Here is a 24,377-nt window from a genome sequence, read left to right as displayed (position 1 = left end):
TTAACTGTCATTAATGTTTACAGCTGCCCACGGGATGTGACTAAGTACACTACTACCACCCATATTTTTCTGCACTTAATTCCAGGTGCTTAAGGAACAAGTCTAAATTTCTAAATGCAATACAGTCCCTATTGTACCTGCCATATTAGTTACACTACCCTAGGTAAGTATAATTATCAATTAATAAGAATAATCTGAGATATTATAGGAAAGGCTTAATCAAAAGTCCCAGGGAAATACTTAAAATATATATATATATATACATATATATGCACACACACAAAAAAACCTATCCACAAACTACTAAACCTGACATCCAAACTTGCATGTAGTTTTAGAGTCTTTTAATATGTAAGTTTATGTTTCATCAAGTACTCTACTGAAAACATTGTCTGAGGTTTTTTTTCATAATGAAAATACATATAAAGTAAGGTCATACAATGCTCACCAGTGTATTCTGTTGCCTTCTCATAGATTATCTTAAAAAAATAGCAAAATCTGTCATGATTCTGGACCTGAAGCTTAAATGTAGCAAAGCATACTATGCAAGAATAAGTAAGATTTAAAATGCAGGATGTCCAAGTAGAATTTTTCTTTCAAACACTGTTTTACCTGACTTCCCTTTTGGGACCACCCCAGTGAAGAATAGCTGCTTTAAGTACACAACTGAGACTAGAGCTGAAAGTTTCTATAGATTAAACTGTTGCTAGAAGATGTTACAAAAGTCTAAAACAGGAACTGAATTAAAAATAAAAAAAAGAAAAAGGAAATGTTACCCAATCACACTGAATATAAAAGTAATTAAAATACTTTAAAATGAATAAAAACATGCAGAAGATAAAATTTAGCTTTATCTAATAGTATCTTTGTTCACATCAATGTTCCTTTTGTTCTCTATTACATATTTAATCACTCTTGGAGATCAACCATAACAGCAAAAACTCAGACACCGAACTGATAATTAAGCACAGTAATATTTATAAGATGTTAGTTTATTCTGTAGATATGAACACTTAATTTAATGCACAAATGCAATGAAAGTAAAATTGCTTTTTAAAGATCAGAGGAGTGCTATGCCAGTCACTTTTCAATTGAATAAAGCAGTAATATTTTGTTTTCAGAGCAGTAATATAATTTTAATAAAATGACAAAGAAAATGCTATTTACAGAAGCAATAATCTTCAGTAATGACAATTGGCAATAGCATACATACTAAGCTACCATTTTTAAAGTACAGGATTTTTAAAGGGCTATATCAAAAGGGAAAACCTAGCTTTTTAAACATGTTTTTTTTTTTTAAAGCCTGCACTACCAGAGGTAATCAGGACGAAAAGCATGAGGTGATACTGCATTGCTACTATCAGAGCTAGAAAAAGCAAAATAGTCTAGTGAAGAAACCAGAAGATGACCTTACAAGCCAGACCTCTAGCTCTTATGCCACATTAACTGAACAATCAAAAATATTTACCATTATGGTGACTGGTAAAAAACAAATGGGTAGAACACACATTCAAACTTTATTGTTTGAGCTGACCAGCACCAATTTCATCTGCAAATCAGCTATGATATCTATAGAGCACTAGCTTTCAGTCCTCCTGCACTTTCACCTGAGTCTGACCAGGCAGTGAAGCTTGTGAGAAGTGTCTCCCCACACACACCAGTATTTTGTTTCACTTGTGATTCTGAAGAAATCCTGAATTATTTTAAAGAGCAACAGATGACATAGAGGGTGAGTGTCCTGGGTTCAGCAGTGGCAGTCAGGTTTTTTTTTCCTTCTTAGTAGCTGTTGCAGCACTGTGTTTTTGACTTTTGGCCTGGGAACAAAAAAAACTGATAACAGCGATGTTTAGACTGACCAGGGACTTTGTGAGTCTCATGCTCTGCCGGGGGGGGAGGGGGCGGGAGGAAGCGGGGACGGGACACCTGACCCAGACTGGCCAAGGAGGTGTTCCATACCACAGCACGTCATGCCAGGGGATGTAACTGGGAGCTACCCGGAAGGGCACGTCCCCTTTTCGGTCGGGCTGTCTTTTCCGGCGGGTGGTATCGTATTCTCTTCCCTTGTTATTTCTCTTGTCGTTGTTATTGTTGGTGGCGGCAGTGGTGATTTGTGTTATACCTTAGTTATTAAACTGTTCTTATCTCAACCCGTGGGAGCTGCATTCTTTTGATTCTCCTCCCCGTCCCTCCAGGAGTGGAGGGAAGAAAGGTGGGGGGGGGGGAAGTGGACTTCATGGTTCTGATTTACGGCCTGGGCTTAAACCACGACAGTGAGGAAGCAGGAATAAGAAACGAGGAAGGAAAGTTAACTGAAAAGATATGAATTTAAAATAATTTGCTTCGTTAGTGGTCACTAACTATAAAGCTAACTACAAAATTGTTCCACCAAGACATTTTCAGTCAGCTAGTATTCCTTCATTTCACTTGCTTATTTATGGATTTATTTTAGTGTGTTCCACCAACTTCTAAATTGAAACTCAAGAACTAAATAAAGAAAAAAGCTCTGTTTCTCCAGTGGCTGTAAAAACTTGCATGGTGTTCTGGTTTAGCAGTAGCAGTCGTTTTTTCTCCTTCCTAGTAGCTGGTGCAGTGCTGTGTTTTTGACTTTCGGCCTGGGAATAATATACTGATAAAACTGATGTTTTCAGTTGCTGGTCAGAATGTTTACTCTGACCAAGGACTTTGTGAGTCTCATGCTCTGCTAAGGAGGAGGGGAAGCTGGGAGGAAGCAGAGACAGGACACCTGACCCAAACTAGCCAAAGAGGTATTCCATACCACAGCACGTCATGCCCAGGATGTAGAACTGAGAGTTCCCGGAAGGGTTGGAACGCTGTGGGGTGGGGGCGAGGTGTCGGTCGGTGAGGTGTTGTGTTCTCTTCCCCTGTTGTTTCCTTTGTCATTGTTATTGTTGGTGGTGGCAGTGGTGATTTGTGTTATACCTTAGTTGTTGAACTGTTCTTGTCTCAACCGTGGGAGTTGCATTCTTTTGATTCTCCTCCCCGTCCCTCCAGGAACCGGGGGGGGGGGGGGGGGGCGAGGGGGGGAAGTGGACTGCATGGTTCTAGTTTGCAGCCTGGGCTTAAACCACAACAAATGGGCACACAGGATTCTGAGCCCACACAGAAAAGAAATAGCTTTGACCAGCTATCCTAGAGTGAGAGATGTTCAGTTTTCACTCAAACGAATCTGGATATTTGTACGTGCATGTTACTAAAATCTTATTTCTCTGGAAATCTGAGAATCTTGTGAAACAATAGGCAGACATGAATAAGAAAAGCCTTCCACCAATACTCACTGCTGAAGATACATTCTATCAGAAATAACACAACAAAACTGCATCAGTATGGTTGTATAGAGAAAGCAGAATGAACAAATACTGGCAAAATAGAAAATTAAGGTGTGTGAGTGGTTAATATGCAGTTTTAAGTCACTTAAGATAAATGTGTCCATATGAACACATGCACAAATACACTTGTGTTCCTATATTTTCAAATACAGGCCAAACCCAACTGGGAGTTTTTCCTAAATAAAGCTTGTCAGAGTCAGTCCAGTTATGCATGTGAAGTTACAATAGCCTAACATACTTTCAGAGTTTCAGATGATAGTGTTCAAAGATTCAAATAGCATTATGAAAAAATTTGCCCCTTGGGCGTATGTCAGTTTAAATACCTGTTCTCATTACGTTCTCAGTCTGCGCTTGTACTCAGTGGAGTGATTTAGACATCTTTCAAACTGAACTTGATCTATGTTTTAATAGAAAGTAAATTTCCTTATTCTTAGAGTTAAAAAAATCATAATTTTTTTGCAAACTTTTTAAGCTTATCTGTTGCTATTAACAGTGATGGCTGTATAAGAGCCAATAGTTGCTAAAAGTAACCAATATACAGTATCTAGAAATAACAAGGTGTAAAAATTACAGAAGCATACTATAAATACCACAGATACCTTGGAGTCCTCCTTCACACCTTCAATTAAAATAAGACTTCTGATATTTTTGCAATAAAATTAGAACGTATTGGTTTAAAAATGTAGTTGTATCTTATAACCAGATTGAATATTACGCTTAACAATAAATGCAATTTAGCTACAAAAATATGCTTTAGCTCTCTACACATTATACTTGATAGTGAGCTTAATAAACCAGAGATACTTTAAGATTCAATGGGAAAAAATAGGGATTCTGCTACATTTTACAAATTTGGCTTATTAAAAGATTATTAAAATTATTTTAGCTACCATGAAAACAATACTATCATACAGAATTTGAAACAAAAGGAAGGAAGTTGATAAGTAAGCAATCTCTGGGGCTAAAATGGGATGCACAACTGCTTAACTATGACTTTAGGGACATAATTGCATTAAAAACTAGCAAAATATTTAGTTAACTTGTGATATAGAGAAGTTTTAACAGGGCTCATGTAACCTGAAAGAAGAGGTTTACGAAGGAGCTCATATACACTTGTCTTCTATTGAAGTCCAAATACTGCCTGCTTAGCTTCATTCTTTTCTGTGTAAAGGGAGGTTCTGAATTCAACACAAAATTATTTCTCCTGCTCACTAAAAGGCACACAACTAACAAGTCAGAAGAAACAGCATCTAGCAAATAGCAGTGAAACTACCGTGCAGAAGCTGACTGCACATCCAACAGCCCTAAATCTTTTTGGGGGCACCTCTGATGTTTTGCTTTCAATCATTCAAGGAAAAAAAAAATCTACAACTATTTAAAAAAAAGAAATATTTTCAAAATCTGCACCAGAAAGGTACCAAAAGGTACCAAAAATCTTTCTTTCTAGCTACACTAAAATTCTCATGTAAAATTTTCCAACTAATTCTCAGTCTACTGTACTTTCATGAAAGATTTTTCTGCCCAGTTGCTATGATCACATCTTTGATATCCTTCAGCAGAGCCCATTTATCTATATTTCTTGTTTCTACAATTAAGACTCACTATAAGTCAGCCCCATTGAATTTTACATATCCAGGCTGTCCTTTTACCTATGCCATCTTCTGCTACTACACTTACTTTAAAACACTTTCTGTTTCCTTTCTTTCGTCCATTCTAATATGGTGTGTAAAATGATGTTTTCGCCTCTCAAATCCTTCTTGAACATACTTTTTGTTAAATTGATGGTTAGGTCTGTGCAAATTATAGGTGATGTCTGTAACATCAAAAATACAAAAAGCAAGGTGTTAAAAATTAAGGTATTAAAAACTAGCAAACTGAGGAACTTGAAGTGCCTAGTTGCGCTTAAAGACACAGATATTCCTTCTTCTTGCTTCTTTTTTAGGTTCTTTTCATTGTTATATCAACATGGCTTGTTTTGATTAGCTTGTAAATTCTCAATGGATGTTTCCAATCCTATATTTGGACAACAACTAATACAAAAATAATTCAGTTGTGTTTCACATACTCCAGTAAAAACTCTAAAAGACAGGCTTATTCCTTGCAAAACCAAACTTTTGTCTACTGATTTACAGAAGGATTTTGTAAATATCACCACCCTTTCTATCTACTTGATCAACACATCTTTGGTTCAAACCCTCACCATAGAAGCTGATAGATCAAGAATACTGTAATGTCACATACTAAAATACCTAAAGGCAAGTAAAATAATAAATGTAGATGCATTTTTTCATGGTAGAGCAGCATCAACAGCATTGTTTGTACTTAAGAGTGAGATCACAAGTACCTTTAGCTTAGACTTCCAAGTTTCAAAAGATTCAGAATTGAAACGTCACATGAATGAATTTAAACTGTTCAGCTGTTCGGCACAAAACTACTATTTATGTACAGACAGCATTTTAAATATTCAACTATTTAAGTCTATGCCTCAATGGCAACATAGCAGAACCTTCTGTTCCAATTACAGGAAATCACTTCCCCTGTTACCATCTCTTGAAGTCGTGAATGGTGAGCCACAGACTTGCTGTAATACTTTTCAGCACTGAAATACTTTCTGAGGTATTATAAGGTGTTTTATTAATCAGTGAAAAGTAGTAAATAACTATGCCCAAGACTATCCAGTTGTTCTGAAGAGAAGATACTAATAAGTTCAGCTGAAACTGCAAAGAATTAAGGTGGCAGATGGCAATTACTAATACTGGAAATAAGCCTGGATAGAGGTGGTTGGAACTTCAGTTTAATGTCTGATCTATAAGGTGTTTCATTCACTGCATAAAACTGTCTTGTATCTAGATGGGAATATGCCTCATTATAAATACATCAGAGAAATAGAATACTTCTTCTAAAGCATAAATAGCAACTTTTCTTGTACATTTATTCCCCAAGGAAAGACTTGATATAGCCATGAGGCAACCATAGACCAGAAGAGCATGTGTATCACCAGATGAAGTACCCTTTCCATATATCTATGCAATGTCAGAGGTGGAAGTCTGAGCTCCATTTCATCATCTTTGAAATTGTTACTGATGAAGCAATGGCTGTTTAGTTGACATTTTGTTCCACAATGTTAAGAACATGAGGCACAAGACTGAATGTGTACATCTGATCTTGAGTTTGTGCATATGAAAGACAGAGAGAGGCTGCAAGTTAAATTAATTCAGTTTGAGATGTGAAGTTTTAAAAGTCCCCTGTAACTTAACTCCAACAACACAAATAAAGTAATCCCTCTAGCATATGCTATTCCTGCCCTTTCAGTAGAAGCAACAAACTCAATGAGAAGAGAATGAAGGCCAGTAACTCATACCATTTGACAACTTCAAAGCACTGACCACTATGACAACATATGTAGTAGCCCAGTTGCGTACACTCAAATCTAGAAATCCAGTTTCCAAAGTGGTTACGTAAGTAAAACTAATAGATTCTGAAATCATGCTCTGTTGAGAATGTTTCAGACTCTCCCAATAATAGACTTTCCCTGTTTTTAAATAATGGAAGATATCAGAAAAAATACCAGTGTGCTGGCTTTAATATTACAGTACATGCATCATACTGATGCCTGCAGATTAGAAATCTAGGGCTGATAAAAGACACTGAGAAAAAGCATAATATCTGCTCACAAATGTTATATTTCTCTGCATTGATCACAAAAATGCCAAACCACTTCATTTGTACATTCCTTTTGTATCAAAGAATTAATCTAAATGTTGTAGTCATAGCAGTGTGATTAAATGGCCAGAACAAGCTACAAGCCTGAAGTAATAAAGAAAAGACTTTTACCATTCTCTAACATTTGCCCTGTCATCTTGTCCATTTCTCAAATTTATCCTCATATTAAAACACAGAGCAGGACACAATTGTTCGGACTGCAGTGTTTAGGCCACCCACTAGGTCTGAGACGAGTGCAATCATAAAATTGTCAAGAAGAATTTCCAGAATCCCAAACTGGTAGATACTAAACAGCTTAACCAAGTTTTAGGTTTTCTTCATGAAAATCACCTTTCTGTATATTGAACACTGCTTATTTAGAATGGCTGTAAAAACTGTGAAATTATGTCCAACTGAGTAAATGATGATCCTGAAAATGTGGGATGCTTAATTACGTATCAAGAGAAAATCACACTGGTTTTCTTTTTCAATTTATACAAAGGTTTGTTTAACCACTTCAAACCCTGTTATCGTAGTATTTCTGTGATTTTAGGTTAACTTTATTGTACATACTTTTACCTCTTCTTCTAATATTTTTCAAATACTTACTGCTTTTACCATTAACCCACTGATAGACAAGTCCACTAGAGAGCTAAAATAATCTGAGTGCTTTTTACTTGAGACAACTAAGTCAGATTTCAATGTTATAAACATTAGGCCAAATGCCTTAACCAGTTTCATGCTTATTTCTCTGAAGCTGGGATGGAGAAGTAGAAATGTTTTTCAGTAATACAGCAATTATTATGGAAAGGAACATGTCCAGAAGTACAGGAGTACATATTTATTTCTGGAGTACACCATTATTCTCTTAACCTACCAGCCTTTAGGTTCTGATCATAGAACACCAGGTTGAAAGGGACATCAAGGATCATCCGGTCCAACCTTTCTTGGCAAAACCACAGTCTAGAGAAGATGGCTCAGCACCCTGTACAGATGAATCTTGAAAGTATTCAGTGTTGGGGAATCCACCACTTCCCTGGGGAGATTATTCCAATGGTTGATTGATCACATTTTGAAAAATTTTTCTTTTGTGTACAACTGGAATCTCCCCAGGAGTAACTTGTACCCATTACCCCTTTGTCCTTTCCATATGACTTCTTGTAAAAAGGGATTTTCCATCTTCTACATAGCCACATTTTAAATACTGATGTTATGCTCTGAAATGTTACAAAAACAAACAAACAAACAAACAAACAAAAAAAACCCCAACAAAAAAAAACCCCAAACAACACCAACGAACCACTCAAAATTTAATTCAAATATTTACCTGAAGAACAGAACTATCCAGATCCAAAAACTGTAGTCATGAACTAATTGTCCAAATGCATACTGGGAGCAGAACTTACAACTGACCCTAACAATACTATTCCATACAATTTTCAGTGAAGAAGAATATCTGCTATGGGCAAATGCTATTAAAGATGTGTATACTTTTCAAGGACATTAGTTACACTTACAATCTCCTCAGATAACAATGAACTTTTCCACAAAACAGGAAGTTAAATAAACCAGGCAGTAACACTAGATAAGCAAGTACTTCATGTTATTTTTCAACACCACTCTACTGTTTAGTGAAAGCAATACTGTTCCAGTAGGCCTCCCCTGATGGACAAGAAGTGGCCCAATTAATTGAGAGATCAGTTATAAAACAAGCGTTCCCATACATCTCCAGAAAGTGAAAAAACACGAGATACACACATATATGTAAGAATTCCTCCAATTTTCCAGATATTTAGAATATTACTTACTAATTCCACCAGGAAAAAAACCCTACTGATAGCTAAGCATCTTAACACTGTCAGATGTATTCCATGTCATGTTTATTACTCACAATATTAGATCAGTACTTGTTGGTGTGTGTCATGGTAATTCTGAGATTTATTTTTAAAAGTACTTCTCAATGGGATAAGAAAGCAAAACCTTACATCCTGCAATTTAATCTGAATACAGTCATCATTTGTTTATTTATAAAAATGACAGAACAGTTCTAGTAAATACTTGAAGAGATATCAGTGGTTTTGTAAATTTGTACAGAGAATGCAACACATTAGAAGAGTTTATGCATCAGAAATATTTAAAACCCTTTAAGTCTCCTGTAGCAATCACTATAAACCACTAGGAAACTTATACACAAGAAAATGAAAAATTTTATATGCATAATCTGGATTCTTGAATACAAACATTGACAATGTATTTCTAGAGTGCAGGATGTTCCTCTCTCCCACTCTGCATTGTTTGCATAAAAGATGCCAAAGCAGTATGATAACATGTTTAATAAATCTGAAGGGAAAAGTTTCCTAGGGTCTTTGAAATTCCTCCTCTTCTTATTTCTTTACAGATTTTTGACACCAACATTATTCCTGCAGCTTCTTGAAGGCAAAAAGAAAAATACCCTCTAGATATAATCTTTAGAATTCCTATTATACTTCTCAAGTTCCTTTTGGCTTTTGAAATAAATGCAAACTAAAACTTACAGTTATGCTGTTGACTGTATTTTAATTTTAGTTAATCTTTCATCATGAAGTAGTAGATGATTTTTGAATTATATACGGATGTGATTTAATAAATGAAATTGAAATAACCTGAAAATACTTTTTGTTTGGTCTTTTTTTTTTTATACTTCTGGTTTTAATGGTAGGCTCAAAAAAAAAAAAAAAAGCATTGCTTCAGGTTCCTCTCAAAGATAAAAAGCACAGGGGAAGGAGTTACCACACCTCTATATGAAAAATTTACTGCAACATAAACCATGCCTTTATTTCTCCCTTTTCAAGCAAATATTTAAATATAATTATTTCAAGCTAGGGATTCCACAATTTCCACAGCAAAATCAAGCTGGATTATACAACATTTTTTGGTGATAATTTTGACTATGCAGTTAGACATTGGCCATGGATGAATCAAGCTTTTCAGAGATGTAAGATCATATTAACTCTGAGCTAGTCTGTTTTACTTTAATAGACCTAACTATGAAATCAAGTGTTGCTCCCTTGCCTAATTCCTAAACTAAGAGCTATGTGACACAGGCTCATTTTCTACCATGCGAGTGAGGAGGAATATAATTTCAAATTGTGTCTTCTGCACAAATGTCTTTTCCTATATTTCTGTTTTACTGTTATCCTTGGCTCCTCCTCCACCATCCATAAGATCATTCTTGCTATGTAGAATTATGGTAAAAAACCACCAGAACATTTCATGTCATCCTAGGAGTCACTGTGCAAACTACTGTCTAGAAAGCACTATCCACGTGAAGAACTGTCTAGCATCAGAATCTGAAAATGTACTTAGCACAGCCATCCCTGTTATTTATAGAAATAGGAACCATGAGTTTTTCTATAAATTTTAACCTGCTGCATGCCAAGATACTAAGATTTATTGGATTCCTCTGTTGCATATTCTTTGCATTGGAAAAATCAACACTTTCCTATGCAATCTCTCCCAAACACCTTTGCTTACTAATGATTGCAAGAAAGGTCATGAACCATATGCCAGAAGTTTCTACTGTGTGTAGTGCCCCTACACTGCTTGCACCAATTTGAATAAGCATGTTTTGTGTTTAAAATGCTGTTACAAATATAAAGTTTGGCAACTGGTAAGTACTATAACCCTCTTTAATAATTAATATTCACAAAATGATGATAGGTGTCAATACCTTATTCTTAAAGTACTTGTATTCAACACATGGAGGACTTAGAGCAAAAAGATTTGTGAAAAGGCATATGACCTTCTTTCCGTTGCAATGGCCATCCCCTAATTAAGCAATGCATCTGATAGTCATTAACAGGAATGAGATAATGAATCACTTTCTCTCTTCTTTGTTAATTTGCTGTAACCAAGCGGCTAATGGATGTCAGAGCTGAGTGATTGCACTGATTATAGTGATTTATAGTCACAACAAAACAATTTAAAACCATTCTGATTATTCATGTTAAAGACACTTTATGTTTTGTTTACTAAATGTTTTATGTTCCCCCATGCCCCTCTACACAAAATGAGACAGGTCTTCCTGGAAAACTTGAAAGTTCTAAGATTTTTTCATTGTTTCAGAGTAAGGCATTTCATTTTGTTTATGAGAAAAAAAAAAGTTTACCCAGTGGAAATAAAAAGCCTTAGGGTGGAAAGAAAACTTCAGTGGTGCCTAGTTCAAAAGAAGACGGAAATAAGAGGAAATAAGGCAAACTTCAAGCCACTTACCTTAGGGCTCCCAGTCCCTTCCTCATTCTCTGCAGATACATCAGTAGCCAGTATCTCTGCTTTGATGATATCCAGAGCCCTAAGAATCCAGCTGTGTTGCCGTTTGATTTGCCTCTGTAGTTCCTTCCATTGACTTGCAATCATCTGCAGCATGTCCTTCAGTCCTTCTCCAAAATGAAGGAGAAAAAAAAAAGTAAAGGCTGTAAACTCAACTGCATTTTTAAATGTTTATTCTTTAAAGAATAAAAGCAATATGAATTCAAATATATTTTCTCAGCAATAAATCCAAGCATTACTATAGTTCATACTGCAAAACAATGCTATAAGGTCAAAACTTGTCTTTTAGCCATCTTGTTAAATTTTGATTATGTTTCAAGAAGAGGAAAATACCACACAAACTGTGATTTCAATGCAATAAGGAACGCTAAGTTATTCTTAACCTCTAATATCTGGTCTTTATCTTAAAATATTTCATAATCTTCCAAAAACGTTTTTCTTACCTCCAACTCCTGGAAATATTTTCTGTAGTTTACACATTACTATTTCTAAGAATATAATGATATGTACCATCATTCTCTGCTATGGCTTCTATACCTTTTGGGAACTATACACAGAAGTCATTCACTTCCTTTAGCTTTCACATTACACACAGATCTGTCTGATGCTGTGAAACAATAGAGGCACAATGTATAACATGATCAGAAAACAGTAGACCAAAGAATAAATTCAACCTGGATGAAAACTATGCTAAGTAGGCCAAAATTAAAATGGTATTACGTAGCAATATAGGCTGATTAAAACTCTATTATCATACAAGTCACACAATCACCTAACAATATAGGTGGTTGTGGGGATAAAGGAAAATAAGTATTTCTCTTCCCCTCATCTCTGCAGAAAAAGACAAGCCTAACCAAAGGAAAAATGGTATTTTTAATTTTAATCTGTTCTTCATAAATATATTAAAATCAATGTAAGAATTAGTTTAAGTGGCAAAATAAAGCTTTACCAATGCAATTACCCATTCAGAGTAGGTAAATATATATATATGCATTTGAATTCCTAATTCATTATCTTAATGTTATTTCCATAGCACCTACATCATAGAATGTGTCAGTGTGAAGTTTTCAATGATGTGATTTCAATTGAAACTCAGCTGAGCAGCAAGACCAAAATAAAATGAACAGACTATTTGCAGGCAGTATTTCATTTTATAAGTATCACTGCATTGTATGCAGTATATGAAACATTTATAAATTTTGAAGGTCAATCTGATAATGTAAATATTAATAATACATAAGGAAGTGAATATATGCAGCAATTTACAGCAATGCTTCTTCATTCTTTAATAGTCTGGAGACATAAAGACTTGCAATATTTCAGAGGATTTACCTGATTTGTGAGATACAATAAGCTCAAGAAGTCGACGTCCTTCTTCTACCACTGCTTCTTTTAAAGCACAGTGGCTATCTACATTCAACTTAAAACTCTGGGAAACAAAAAAAAAGGAGGAGGGGAGAAAGAGAAAAAAACTCAGTATCAGACATTGGAGAGGCAGTTATCATAAAACACACGTACAAAATTACTTGCTGCTTTTTATCAAGAACCACATCCCCATTTACCCAATAGCCAAACTCATTTGCAATACTAAAAGCTATTGATATTTTGGATCTGGGCTCAAAATGTTTCCATTAGATCAGCAAAGTGCATTTGTGTTGAAACAGCTGACAAATCTAGAAATTCATTAGGTTTTATGAAAAGTCACAACCCGTAGGCTATATCTGGAGTAACAGTGTTCTATAAAATACACTAAATTTATGCCACCACATATGAGCTCTGTTTTTTTCAGATTTCTTTGAAATGTTGGTGATAGCAGTATTTATGAAACCATAAAAAAATTACAGCATTGAATATATTGGCCTTATGTGCACTCATACAAATCTATTAATATTGTGTTTCTGAGTTAACCCTCATATCCGTTTTCAAAGAACAAATCAGACTGCTTTAGATCTCTGCATTCTTAATTTGCAAAGCAACTATTTTTCCTCCTTTTTTCACTAATATTTTTACTAGTTTACAAAGGACCTCTGCTTTAAAACTAATCAAAATATTTTGTTTCTTTTTCAGTTTATTGTTTATATTTACAAAATGCATTAAAATCTAGTAATAAAGACAGGAACTGGAAACATGATCTACTATATGTTATGCCATTGTATACACCACTGATACCTTGGATAAATTTGTGAAATTTTACACTTATACTTGCGTGTGAGGAAGAGCAACAAAATAGAAGAAAGTAGTACTTGCTGTATTTAATCATATGTGCAGCCCTGAACACACATGCAACTCTTACCCTCTTTGAAAAATCTACAGGATGAATGAAAACAGTGTTTGACCACTTGGAGTAAGAGTTTTGCCTTCTCCTGGGAATGAGGTAACTGGCAGAGATTAAAGGAGACTTTGCAAGTGCACATTTGGGGCTTCTGGTTTTTATAAAACTTATTTATACTTCCCCAAATGCCAATGACCATGCTAGTACTGAAGTAGCAGACACCACAAAATATTCAAAAGCCCTCATTTCTTAGGGAAGCGAACATTTCCTTTCCTTCCTAACTGCTGTAGTCAGGCTGATTGGCATAGCAGAAAACAATATTGCCAGAACTGTAACAAAATGATGTTCTTTTACTGTATTTGTCATGGTTGAAAGAGGCATGTTGCTCAGACAGACTCTTAACAGTCTTTCAGGCAGCAATGTACCTGACAGTGACAGAATGTTTTTGAGAATTCTCCATTCAAATAAAGGGCATTAAACAGAAACTTTGCTACCTTCAGCATTTTGTCTAGCCTAATTTTCCTTGCATGGGCACCTGAAAATATTGGTTTGTACCACCTAACAAATGGGTCAGCCAAGAGAAGTTAAAAAGGAAAAAGGATGCCTAGTTTATATCTGGCCCTTTCTTAAATCTAGAGTTTTATGACCCCAAATCTAGAAGCTCTTTTTCTTTCATAAGAGCATGTCTGAACAAGCACTGACAATATTTAATTTACTGTTTACTTAAAACAGGCTTGTACTGAATAGTTTGTAATCATGCACTTCACAGGAAATGCACTATGTGTGTGCCTTACACAGCAAAAGAGAACCTAAAGGACCTGAGAGTAGGTTGTGTAATTTCACATAATTGAAGTTGAGTATAGATGCAGCTGGATGTGGCAATGTCTCAAGATGATATGGATGTGTTTGATAGGAAAATTGGAAAAGATGAGGTATTCTTCTTCATTAGTAAAAAAAAAAGATTCATTTAACATAACACACGAGATACTACAATACAGCTTGATTTTCAGGTGCACCTATTAACCAGTAATAATGTTAAACTGAAGAAGCAAAATATGATGAATAAAGATGGGGCCAAACTTTTGGATTTTGACTAGCAACATTCTCCTTGTGCAAAATTCTTATTTTATGGATAAATTATGCAAGGCACAAAGACTGTGAACATACACGAAATTTAGCAGAAATAAACTCTTATTAGTACATAGACACCATGTCTTGGTTTAACTCCAGCCAGCAACTAAGCACTACACAGCCACTTGCTCACTCCCCTCTGGTGGTTTGTGGAGAGAATTTGAAAACTGAAAAAACTCATGGGTTGAGACAAAGGCAGTTAAATAAGGAAAGCAAAGCTGCACATGCAAGCAAAGCAAAACAAGCAATTCCACTTCCCATTTGGCAAGCAGGTGTCAGCCATCTTCAGGAAAGCAGGGCTCCATCATGCCTAACCATTACTTGGGAAGACAAGTGGCATCACTCCAAACATCTCCCCCTTCTTCCTTCTTCCCCCAGCTTCATATGACCATGACACCATATGGTATGGGATATCCCTTTGGTCAGATGAGGTCAGCTGTCCTTGCTGTGTCCCCTCCAAACTTACTGTGCACCCTCAGCCTACTGCTGGTGGGGTGACATGAGGAGCAGAAAAGGTCCTGACTCTGTGTAAGCACTGCTCAGGAATAACTAAAACATCACCGAATTATCAATACTTCACAAATCCAAACCACAGCCCTATATTAGCTCCTATAAAGAAAATTATACTGCAGAAGCTCCATGGGGGAAAAAGCAGCACCTCCTGATCTGTACTGGGCTCTGAACACACTGAAAATGAAACAATTTTTCCAGCAGATAATAATCTCTCCCTCTTATCTTATTTGTCTGGACAACTGGGGATGAGAAAAATATTTGAAAAAATATTTATTTGAAGTTCCCCATAGGATTTTTTTTTATGGCTGTAGATACTTAAATTCAGGAAACTTCTGTAGAGTGAGTATCCTGCAGTATGTGCATATCGGACTCTGATATGCAATCTTTCACTGTTTTGCATCCCGCTGATCTTGGCAAATCCTTGTAATTTGGTAAAACACAATTTGGGTCTTGACCTATTCATATCTGCACTAAGGATAGTCAGCTATTAAATATGGTTGTTTCCAGAGGCAGACAGACTTGGTATAAGCATGCCTTTTTTTTAAGTCATGATGTGTCCAACTAATTACTTTCAGTGTATTTTGTGTTGCTGAAACACAAATAAGCAACTAGGTATCACACACATATAAATATAGGTTAGTTTAAATGACACAGCAGTTTACACCTATTGCCAGATTAAGACACTGTATTAAAAGAAACATTTTAATTTTCTCAGTCAATCATACTATTACCATGTGTGGTGTATGGGTTGCCCCTGACACCTGATTTTTCTCAGGTTCATTTTTGATGTGTTTAAATACCTTTGAGAAAAATATCACTGCTTTCAGGGCACTTATTTTTTAGAGCAATGATACAAAATATTGAAATTATTTAAGTGACCTATGATTTTAAGTCTGAAAGAGAATTAAAATTTCCTAATAGTCGCTTGCATTTCTATATTTAGGCACACTTGAATTTTGACTAAGAATGTATCACTTATAATACTCACTGTGACAGATATAATTCAATTTTGAAGTTTAGAGTGATGGGAACAGTTTCTGGTACAAAAGAAATGGGATTCAGTGACTGAGAATCTGGAAAGATAACCAAATTCCCACAAGTATCATCAGCAATGTGTGTTTTGATAGAGACATAGGTTCAACACACAGTAAAATCCTAATACAGTGATGGAACAAACATGTCATTTATTAAACCTATGAGATATACCAATAATCTCCAGAAAAAAAAAATAAGTTGAAAATTTCATTTAAAATTTCTTTTTAATTTACTATTTTTTTAATTTAGTTTAATTTTACATTCATCATAAAGGGAATATGACTTAAAACAGTTCCTGAAAATTTATTCTTATATTCTTAATATACAGTTACTTTTGCAACTGTATTGGTCATGGCACAGTTACTTCCCAATAGCTTGCTATAAAAAAATCCCAAGATATTAAGTAACTGAATTCAACTTATGGTTACAGAAAGATAGGGGGGTTTTTTTGTTTTATTTCTTCGTGGAGGACTTCTAACCACACAAAAAGTTTCTGTTTGTTCAATGCCTAGTATTTACGTGCACGAGTTAATAACCTAATGATCCGTGTAATAATGTAGTGGTATTTTCATACTCCTGAACACTACCTACCAATGCCATTTAGTAAATCAAGAAAATAACAACCATGTATGCTGCTCTTATATTAACATGGAAATGGTAATATATATTTAGCATTCTAATGACATAATACTAAATACCTGATTAATTGGTCAATTGTTATATAAAATGGATATTAATATGCAATTTGTACATGAAAGATCTTATCTTCTATGAAATAGTGCATTTCACACATTATGTTTACAAATATATCATGCAATTATTTGACTTTTTAACAATTAAATATCTTATTTATGGAAGCCTCACATTTTTCATTGGGGATATAAAGCCTATTTAATATTAGAAATCACTAGGATATTTTTTTCCTGGGAATTAAATGTTATATATGAAATGGATCAAGTCAATTTGAAGTTCAAGTTCAGGTCAGAATCTGAATTTGAAATTCAGGTTCAAGTCAATTCTCCTTTGTTCAGGTTTTCATAAAACTTAGATGACTATAAAGAATTTTTTATTCAATTCTTTGCTTTTAAGCTGTATTTTTATCTGAATGACACTCCACCTGTTAAACAGAACGTAAGCACTATGTAAATGCTTGTTGCAGTTCCATAGTTAAGGTTAATTTTTGCCACAATGGCAGGGAATCTACCTTTATTTTTAAAGGAGAACATGGTGAATCATCCTCTGAAGCTGCAGCACTCACTAAGGGTCTTTTTCTTCTCTCTTTGAGACTGAGAACATACCCTCCCTATAACAATGATGGCCAAATTATTAACCCTGGTCCCAAATTATTAACCCAGTTCATTTGCAGAATTAAGAAATGGAAAAAAAAAAAAAAAAACCAAAAACCAAAACATGGCAGATGCAAAGAAAAACATTTAGCAATCAAGACCTCCATTCATGCCTTAAATTTTCTATATTTCTGATGAAATCTTGGTTATTGCAAACTCTAAAACACATAGAGCAATTGCATTACTTCTAGTACTTAAAGTGTGAATGATATTATGCCTCTGAGAGACATAGCACAGAACTCATGGGAGTGCACCACAACTCTTGGCAGGTAAAGTAAAAGAAATATAGTTTAAGTGGTGCTGAAAGTGTGCTTGGTTGTCCCTTGAGATCCCAGCATTATATTAATGATTTCCAATCCCAGAATTTTTTAAAAATATATTTAATTTTACTTTCAAACCTAAGTTATAGACTAGATCTATATTGATTATACCGGCATACTAAAATTTCAGGCAACGTCTTACATTTTAATCAACATAAAAATTACAATTTGCAGAGTTCTGCCATAAGCATTATGCAATTTATTAATAAAATAAACATTACTTTCAAATCAAATTTTTAAAGGTGTTTCTGAAGTTGTTGCAAAGATAAATTAATGTAAAGGGCATGACTACGTTGTCATTCAAAAAGTAATTATTCTGCAATTGCTATAATGCTTCTAAGTCAGAACTTATGTGAAATACTTTTTCACTGCATTTTGCTGATCAAGTTAGTTCCAAAGTTGGTTTAAACATAATGGCAGTTTGGTTTCATTGTATTATTATAGGCACTGAATCCCCTGCATGTAAACAATTTCTTCTGCAGGCCAGGGACAAAACGGACCCAGAGGAATCCTTAATTTCACTGCTCAAACTTACAGTATCTGTGTTTTGGGATACCTCAGCAACCAAGAGTTTTGCAGTTTTGGGTAGTGAAACTTGAACAGGGGATATATTTTTAATACTGTCAAATCACATTACCCTGCCTTGTTCAGCTTCACCCACAAGTGCAAATGAATGAAGACATTTCCCAAAGTCTGAATTCAAACAAATAAATCAAAAAAAAAAAAAAAAAACCTAAAAAAAAAACTAAAGAAAAAGGGCAAAAAATACCCCCAAAGCATAATCAAAACCAAACAGAGCAATATAATTGTTCTTGAGACACAGATCAAACTTGTTTATACATTATATTTCCAAACACTTAGATCAAAAGACTTCAAAATCCTCATAAGTGATAGCATTTAGATTTTGGACATTAAATTTTCTCTTCTCCTTCAGTAGAAGGAGCAGAGCTACCTTAGGATGACATCCTAATGTGCTTTGCCACTGGTTTAATGCCTCCACTGTCCAGAAATAGCAGAAGTAGAAAAGCTGGGACAGCCTTCTGTGGACCTAGTTAACAACTAATAAGTTACAGGCAGGCCCAGCAGTGTTAACTTTAATTATAACCCTTCCTATACACATCTCTGTAAATTTCAGGTGGTAGCAAAGAAAAGAAAAGGAGTCCTGGGAAGGTTTGACACCAAAAAAAAAAAAAAAAAAAAATTAAAAGCCCTAACAAAATAAATGTAATATCTGTTGGGTGTTTTTTTCTCCTTCACAGCTGTACAAAGTACCTACACAGGGTTAGGCATCTAGAAATTTGGAAGACGGGTTTAGGAAAAAATATTACTCTTAAGACTATTCAAGCCATTCAGTCTCGGGGAAAATTATTACGAAATTATTGGTTATCCTACAGGCTTGCACAGAATAAACCTCCTCAGTGGTAGTAGCTGGTAGCAACAGTATGGGAGGGCAGTAAATGGCCAGTCCCTTCTTTCAGTAAAAACATACATAGTGATAACAGGTCTCCATCACAACAGATCTTCTAATTCTGTGATGTTGGGAGTATAAACATAGCCCACTCCTCCTCCTTACAAGGAAAAGATATGTGTCAGCTCTTCATTGCATGACATTATAGGAAATGACTGTAGATCAAGTGTAGTATTTCTGTATTGGTCAGGACAACAGTATTGTAATTAGTAGGATTTATACTTGAATTTTCTCTTATAGACCTGATCTTTCTCGTATTTAGTCACAAAAAAAAAACCCAAAACTATAACACAGGTACATCCAAATGTATTCAATGACAGCAGCATTTTCCTTTGATTTTCTCAGGCACTTACCTCAATAAACAGAAAAACTTACATAGAGGTTATTGGATTTACAGATTTTTAAAACTTAATAACAGTCTCACCTGACAATATACATGCATTCCCTTTATTTAAGGTTGATGTCTTACTACCTATTAAGTCCTTTTACTTGCCTGTGTCATTTGAAATCTACCGAGTTTACTATCATAGAATCTCAGAATAGTTAGGGTTGGAAAGGACCTTAAGATCATCTAGTTCCAATCCCCATGCCATGGGCAGGGACACCCCACACTAAACCATGTCACCCAAAGCTCTGTCCAACCTGGCCTTGAACACCGCCAGGAATGGAGCATCCACAACTTCCCTGGGCAACCCATTCCAGTGCCTCACCACCCTCTCAGTAAAGAATTTCTTCCTTAGATCCAATCTAAACTTCCCCTGTTTAACTTGTCCTATCACTACAGTCCTTAATGAAGAGTGCATCACCAGCATTCTTATAGGCCCCCCTCAGATACTGGAAGGCTGCTATGAGGTCTTCACGCAGCTTTCTCTTCTCCAGGCTGAACAGCGCCAACTTTCTCAGCCTGTCTTCATACGGGAGGTGCTCCAGTCCCCCGATCATCCCCGTGGCCCTCCTCTGGACTTCTTCCAACAGTTCCATGTCCTTTTTATGTTGAGGACACCAGAACTGCACACAATACTCCAAGTGAGGTCTCACAAGAGCAGAGTAGAGGGGCAGGATCATCTCCTTCGACATGCTGGTCATGCTTCTTTTGATGCAGCCCAGAATATGGTTGGCTTTCTGGGCTGCGAGCGCACACTGAAGCTGGCTCATGTTCATTTTCTCATCAACCAACACCCCCAAGTCCTTCTCCACAGAGCTGCTCTGAATCAATTCTCTGCCCAACCTGTAGATGTGCCTGTGATTGCCCCGACCCAGGTGTAGGACCTGGGCCAGGGCAATATCTCTGACTAGCATGTTCTGCAGACTGCTTCCTATACAAAGGACATATATTAGGGAACCCATGCCCAAAATACCTTCAAGAAAACAGCATAAAATTCAGAAATTCAAACTAACCATAGGCTAAACAGATTCATACCAGAGTCCTTAGAGCAGGAAGAAATTAGTTCATTTATGGTGCTCAGTACCACCATCATACTGCAGATACAGTTGTGTATTTTGAGGAAAAAATCAAAACTGGCTGCCATGGACATTGGAAATGGCCATACAACGAATGCACAATACAGAACCTGGACATTTCAAAGGCTTTAATACCTTTAATAAAATTACTGTTACCACCACTACCACAAAGGCAGCCAATAGATTAGCCCACGGCAGGTGTATTTAACCTTACTTTCAACAAGAACAGGTATTTAATACTTGTCCAAAATGACATTTTTCAGAAAATTAGATTTTCCAGGGAGATAAGAATGATATTTTTTCCCAGACATAGCAGACTTGTTACAGACGATCAGTTATCATGGGATACCACAGAAGTATCATTACTTCACCAATACAATTTCTTAAAAGTTAAAATACAATCTATTTTCTGTATGAAAGCATTTGCTGTTTGCAGCTAAGAAAGTGCTGAGCCATGATGTGCCCAGAAACATTTATACTGGACAAAAGAAAATTCTTATTTCATTTCTCTTTAGGTAATAAAACTCTCAAAACTCCCATAACTCAAGAAGAATTTGATTTTGGAAAAGAGATGACATCTAAACTTTCTATACAGAAGAGAAGTAAATGCTAGTGTAAATCATCTTGTATAATTTGTTTTGAAATACTAGTGATACTTGCTGTATGATATTTTTAATGCTGTAGCATGTAAAGTAAATATGGTGACTGGGAAGGTTAATATAATGGAATGATTCTGGGCTAAAATGCACTTAAATGTGACACAATACTTGTGACTAAATTGAGGTAAAAATTACAGACAGGGACCACAAAATTTATTAGGAAAGAAAAACCAAGAAATTCTGATTCATGGAAATGATCATTTAGCTTATCCAAACAACACTTTGTACTGATATGACTAGCAACTTGTACTATCCATAGAACAATCTTTGCTATTCTACTTTCAACTAAACGGAACATATACTTTTGCCTAAAAAATCCCAAACAAATAACCATGGTGTGAACAATTAATTATTTTCAAGGAAGCCATCCTCCTCCATTCCTTCCAAAAATTACAAACAATTCCTCTTTGCGCTATCTGGAGAAACAGGAAACCAGCAGTTGAAATCTTTTCTAAGGGTATCTTATATCCACAGTTGCAATAAGACTAAAGTGAAACTTGAGAACAGCCCTGCTGAGAAGGACTTGGGAGTACTGGTGAATGAAAAGCTGGACATGAGCCAGCAATGTGTGCATGCAGCCCTGAAAGCCAACTGCATCCTGGGCTGCATGAAAAGAAGCGTGGCCAGCAGGTCAAGGGAGTTGATTCTCCATCTTTTTTCTGCTCTGGTGAGACCCCACTTGGAGGACGTCCAGGTCTGGAGTCACAGAATCACAGAATCCCAAGGGTTGGAAAGGACCTCAAAAGATCATCTAGTCCAACCCCCCTGCAAGAGCAGGGTAACCTAGAGTACATCACACAGGAACTTGTCCAGCCGGGCCTTGAATATCTCTAAAGTAGGAGACTCCACAACCCCCCTGGGCAACCTGTTCCAGTGCTCAGTACAGGAAAGACATGGACCTGTTGGAGAGGATCCAGAGGGATGGAGCACCTCTGAGGAAAAGCTAAGAGTTGGGATTGTTCAGCCTGCAGAAGAGCAGACTCTGGTGAGGCCCTATTGTGGCCTTTCAGTACCTAAAGGGGACTTATAAGGGAGATGGGCACAGACTTTTTAGCAGGGCCTGGTGTAGTAAGACAAGGGGCAATGGGTTTAAACTAAAAGAGGTAAAATTCAGACTAGATACAAGGAAGAAATTTTTTAGGATGAGGGTATGGAACAGGTTGCCTGGAGAGGTGTTGATGTCCCATCCCTGGAAACATTCAAGGTCAGGGTGAACGGGGCTCTGAGCAACCTGATCTATTTAAAGATGTCCCTGTGCACTGCAGGAGGTTTGGCCTTTAAAGGTCCCTTCCTATCCAGTTCTATGATTCTATAATTTGCTCTCCTGCAAACTGCAAACTTACATGTAAGGCAGGTTACTCAAAATGGCAAAAGGCAACTGCCACACTGGAAGGAAGTGCATCATCCTTGAAACCTCTGGACCCTTCTGGTTTTGAAGAAAAACTGCAAAATCTAATTTCTCTCTCTATCACCCAAACATTCCCTGTACTCAAGATTCCAAAATTTTAATCTTCTGGAAAATCTGAAGAGCGTTTAGGACAAAAATGCATGACCGCTAGTTCTATATTTCTAATAAGAATCTTTCTTAATTAATTTTATCTCCACTGAAAAACACTGTTTGCCAACATCTACTAATGAATGCAAGAATGACTAAAAAAGTTCCATCAAATAAGTTTAAAATAAGGTATTCTTCATGTGTAGGTTTCCATTTAAAAGTCTGGTATTATCTAGTTCTAAGTATGACACTAGACACAAATGGCTTTGGCCAAAAGACCTAAGAGCACACTACAGTAATGTGCACAACATTGCTTGCTGTTCAGCAACAAGAAAACAGAGTACTGTGTTAACAAAGGGAAAAGTTAAAACTACAAACTTCAAAGTCCCAGGCCTCAGCAAATAAGAGTGCCTTTCATGTAAACCTTTTCCTGAGTGGTTCTTCATATTTCCTAATTTGCTAGCTTGCTCCTTTACTGCACATGTCCATTGCAAAATAATGTGGTTTTGGGTCAGGGATAAAAAGCAGTAAAATGTCTATTTTAGCAAACAAAAATGGTCAAGATCAACATAGTGAATTCTTATTTGTGAAGCTGCTAAGAAAGCCTGTTTGGCTTCACAAGCACAGTAATACCATCTAGACAGATGCTTTTAGCTCATAAGCTGCCTTTGGGATACTGTTTTTGATGAGAACTGATTTGCATACCACCAACTCTATCCTTGGAGTCTGCTAGTAGCTGATTTTGATCAGGGTGCCAATGGGCAAGAATCAGCATAACAGAAAAGAAGAGCTACAAAAGATAAAATGAATCAGAAACCATTTTCAGAAGTTCCTTTTTGGTAAGGTGTCCTGGGTTCAGCAGCAGCAGTCATTTTTTCTTCTTCTTAGTAGCTGCTGCAGCACTGTGTTTTTGACTTTCGGCCTGGGAACGGAGCTGATAACACCGATGTTTAGACTGACCAAGGACTTTGTGAGTCTCATGCTCTGCCAGGGAGGAGGAGAAGCCGGGAGGAAGCAGGGACAGGACACCTGACCCAAACTAGCCAAAGAGGTATTCCATACCACAGGACGTCATGCCCAGGAGGTAGAACGGAGAGTGCCCGGAAGGGCTGGATCACGACGGGGTGGGGGCAAGGTACCAGTCGGTGAACGGTTGTATTCTCTTCCCTTGTTATTTCCTTTATCATTATTATTATTGGTGGTAGCAGTAGTGGTTTGTGTTATACCTTAGTTATTAAACTGTTCTTATCTCAACCCGTGGGAGTTGCATTCTTTCGATTCTCCTCCCCGTCCCTCCAGAAGCGGAGGGAAGAAAGGTGG

The 24,377-nt window shown here is 36.3% G+C and overlaps 1 protein-coding gene across 2 annotated transcripts in view; it reads right to left on the bottom strand.

Annotated features, from left to right (window-relative positions):
* AKAP6 (A-kinase anchoring protein 6) overlaps positions 1 to 24,377 on the bottom strand; it is a gene marked incomplete at its 5' end in the record, with an annotated part of 232,019 nt that overhangs the window by 129,258 nt on the left and 78,384 nt on the right. For both annotated transcript variants that reach the window (XM_080617231.1, XM_080617230.1), the window contains 2 exons: positions 11,301 to 11,464; positions 12,690 to 12,786. In XM_080617231.1, the coding sequence (XP_080473357.1) occupies positions 11,301 to 11,464; positions 12,690 to 12,786 (261 nt within the window). The remainder of the gene's footprint in view (positions 1 to 11,300; positions 11,465 to 12,689; positions 12,787 to 24,377) is intronic.

Source organism: Psittacula echo, assembly GCF_963264785.1.
Source record: "Psittacula echo genome assembly, chromosome: 5".
NCBI classification, from domain to species: domain Eukaryota; kingdom Metazoa; phylum Chordata; class Aves; order Psittaciformes; family Psittacidae; genus Psittacula; species Psittacula echo.
This window is presented reverse-complemented; position numbering and strand designations above follow the sequence as displayed.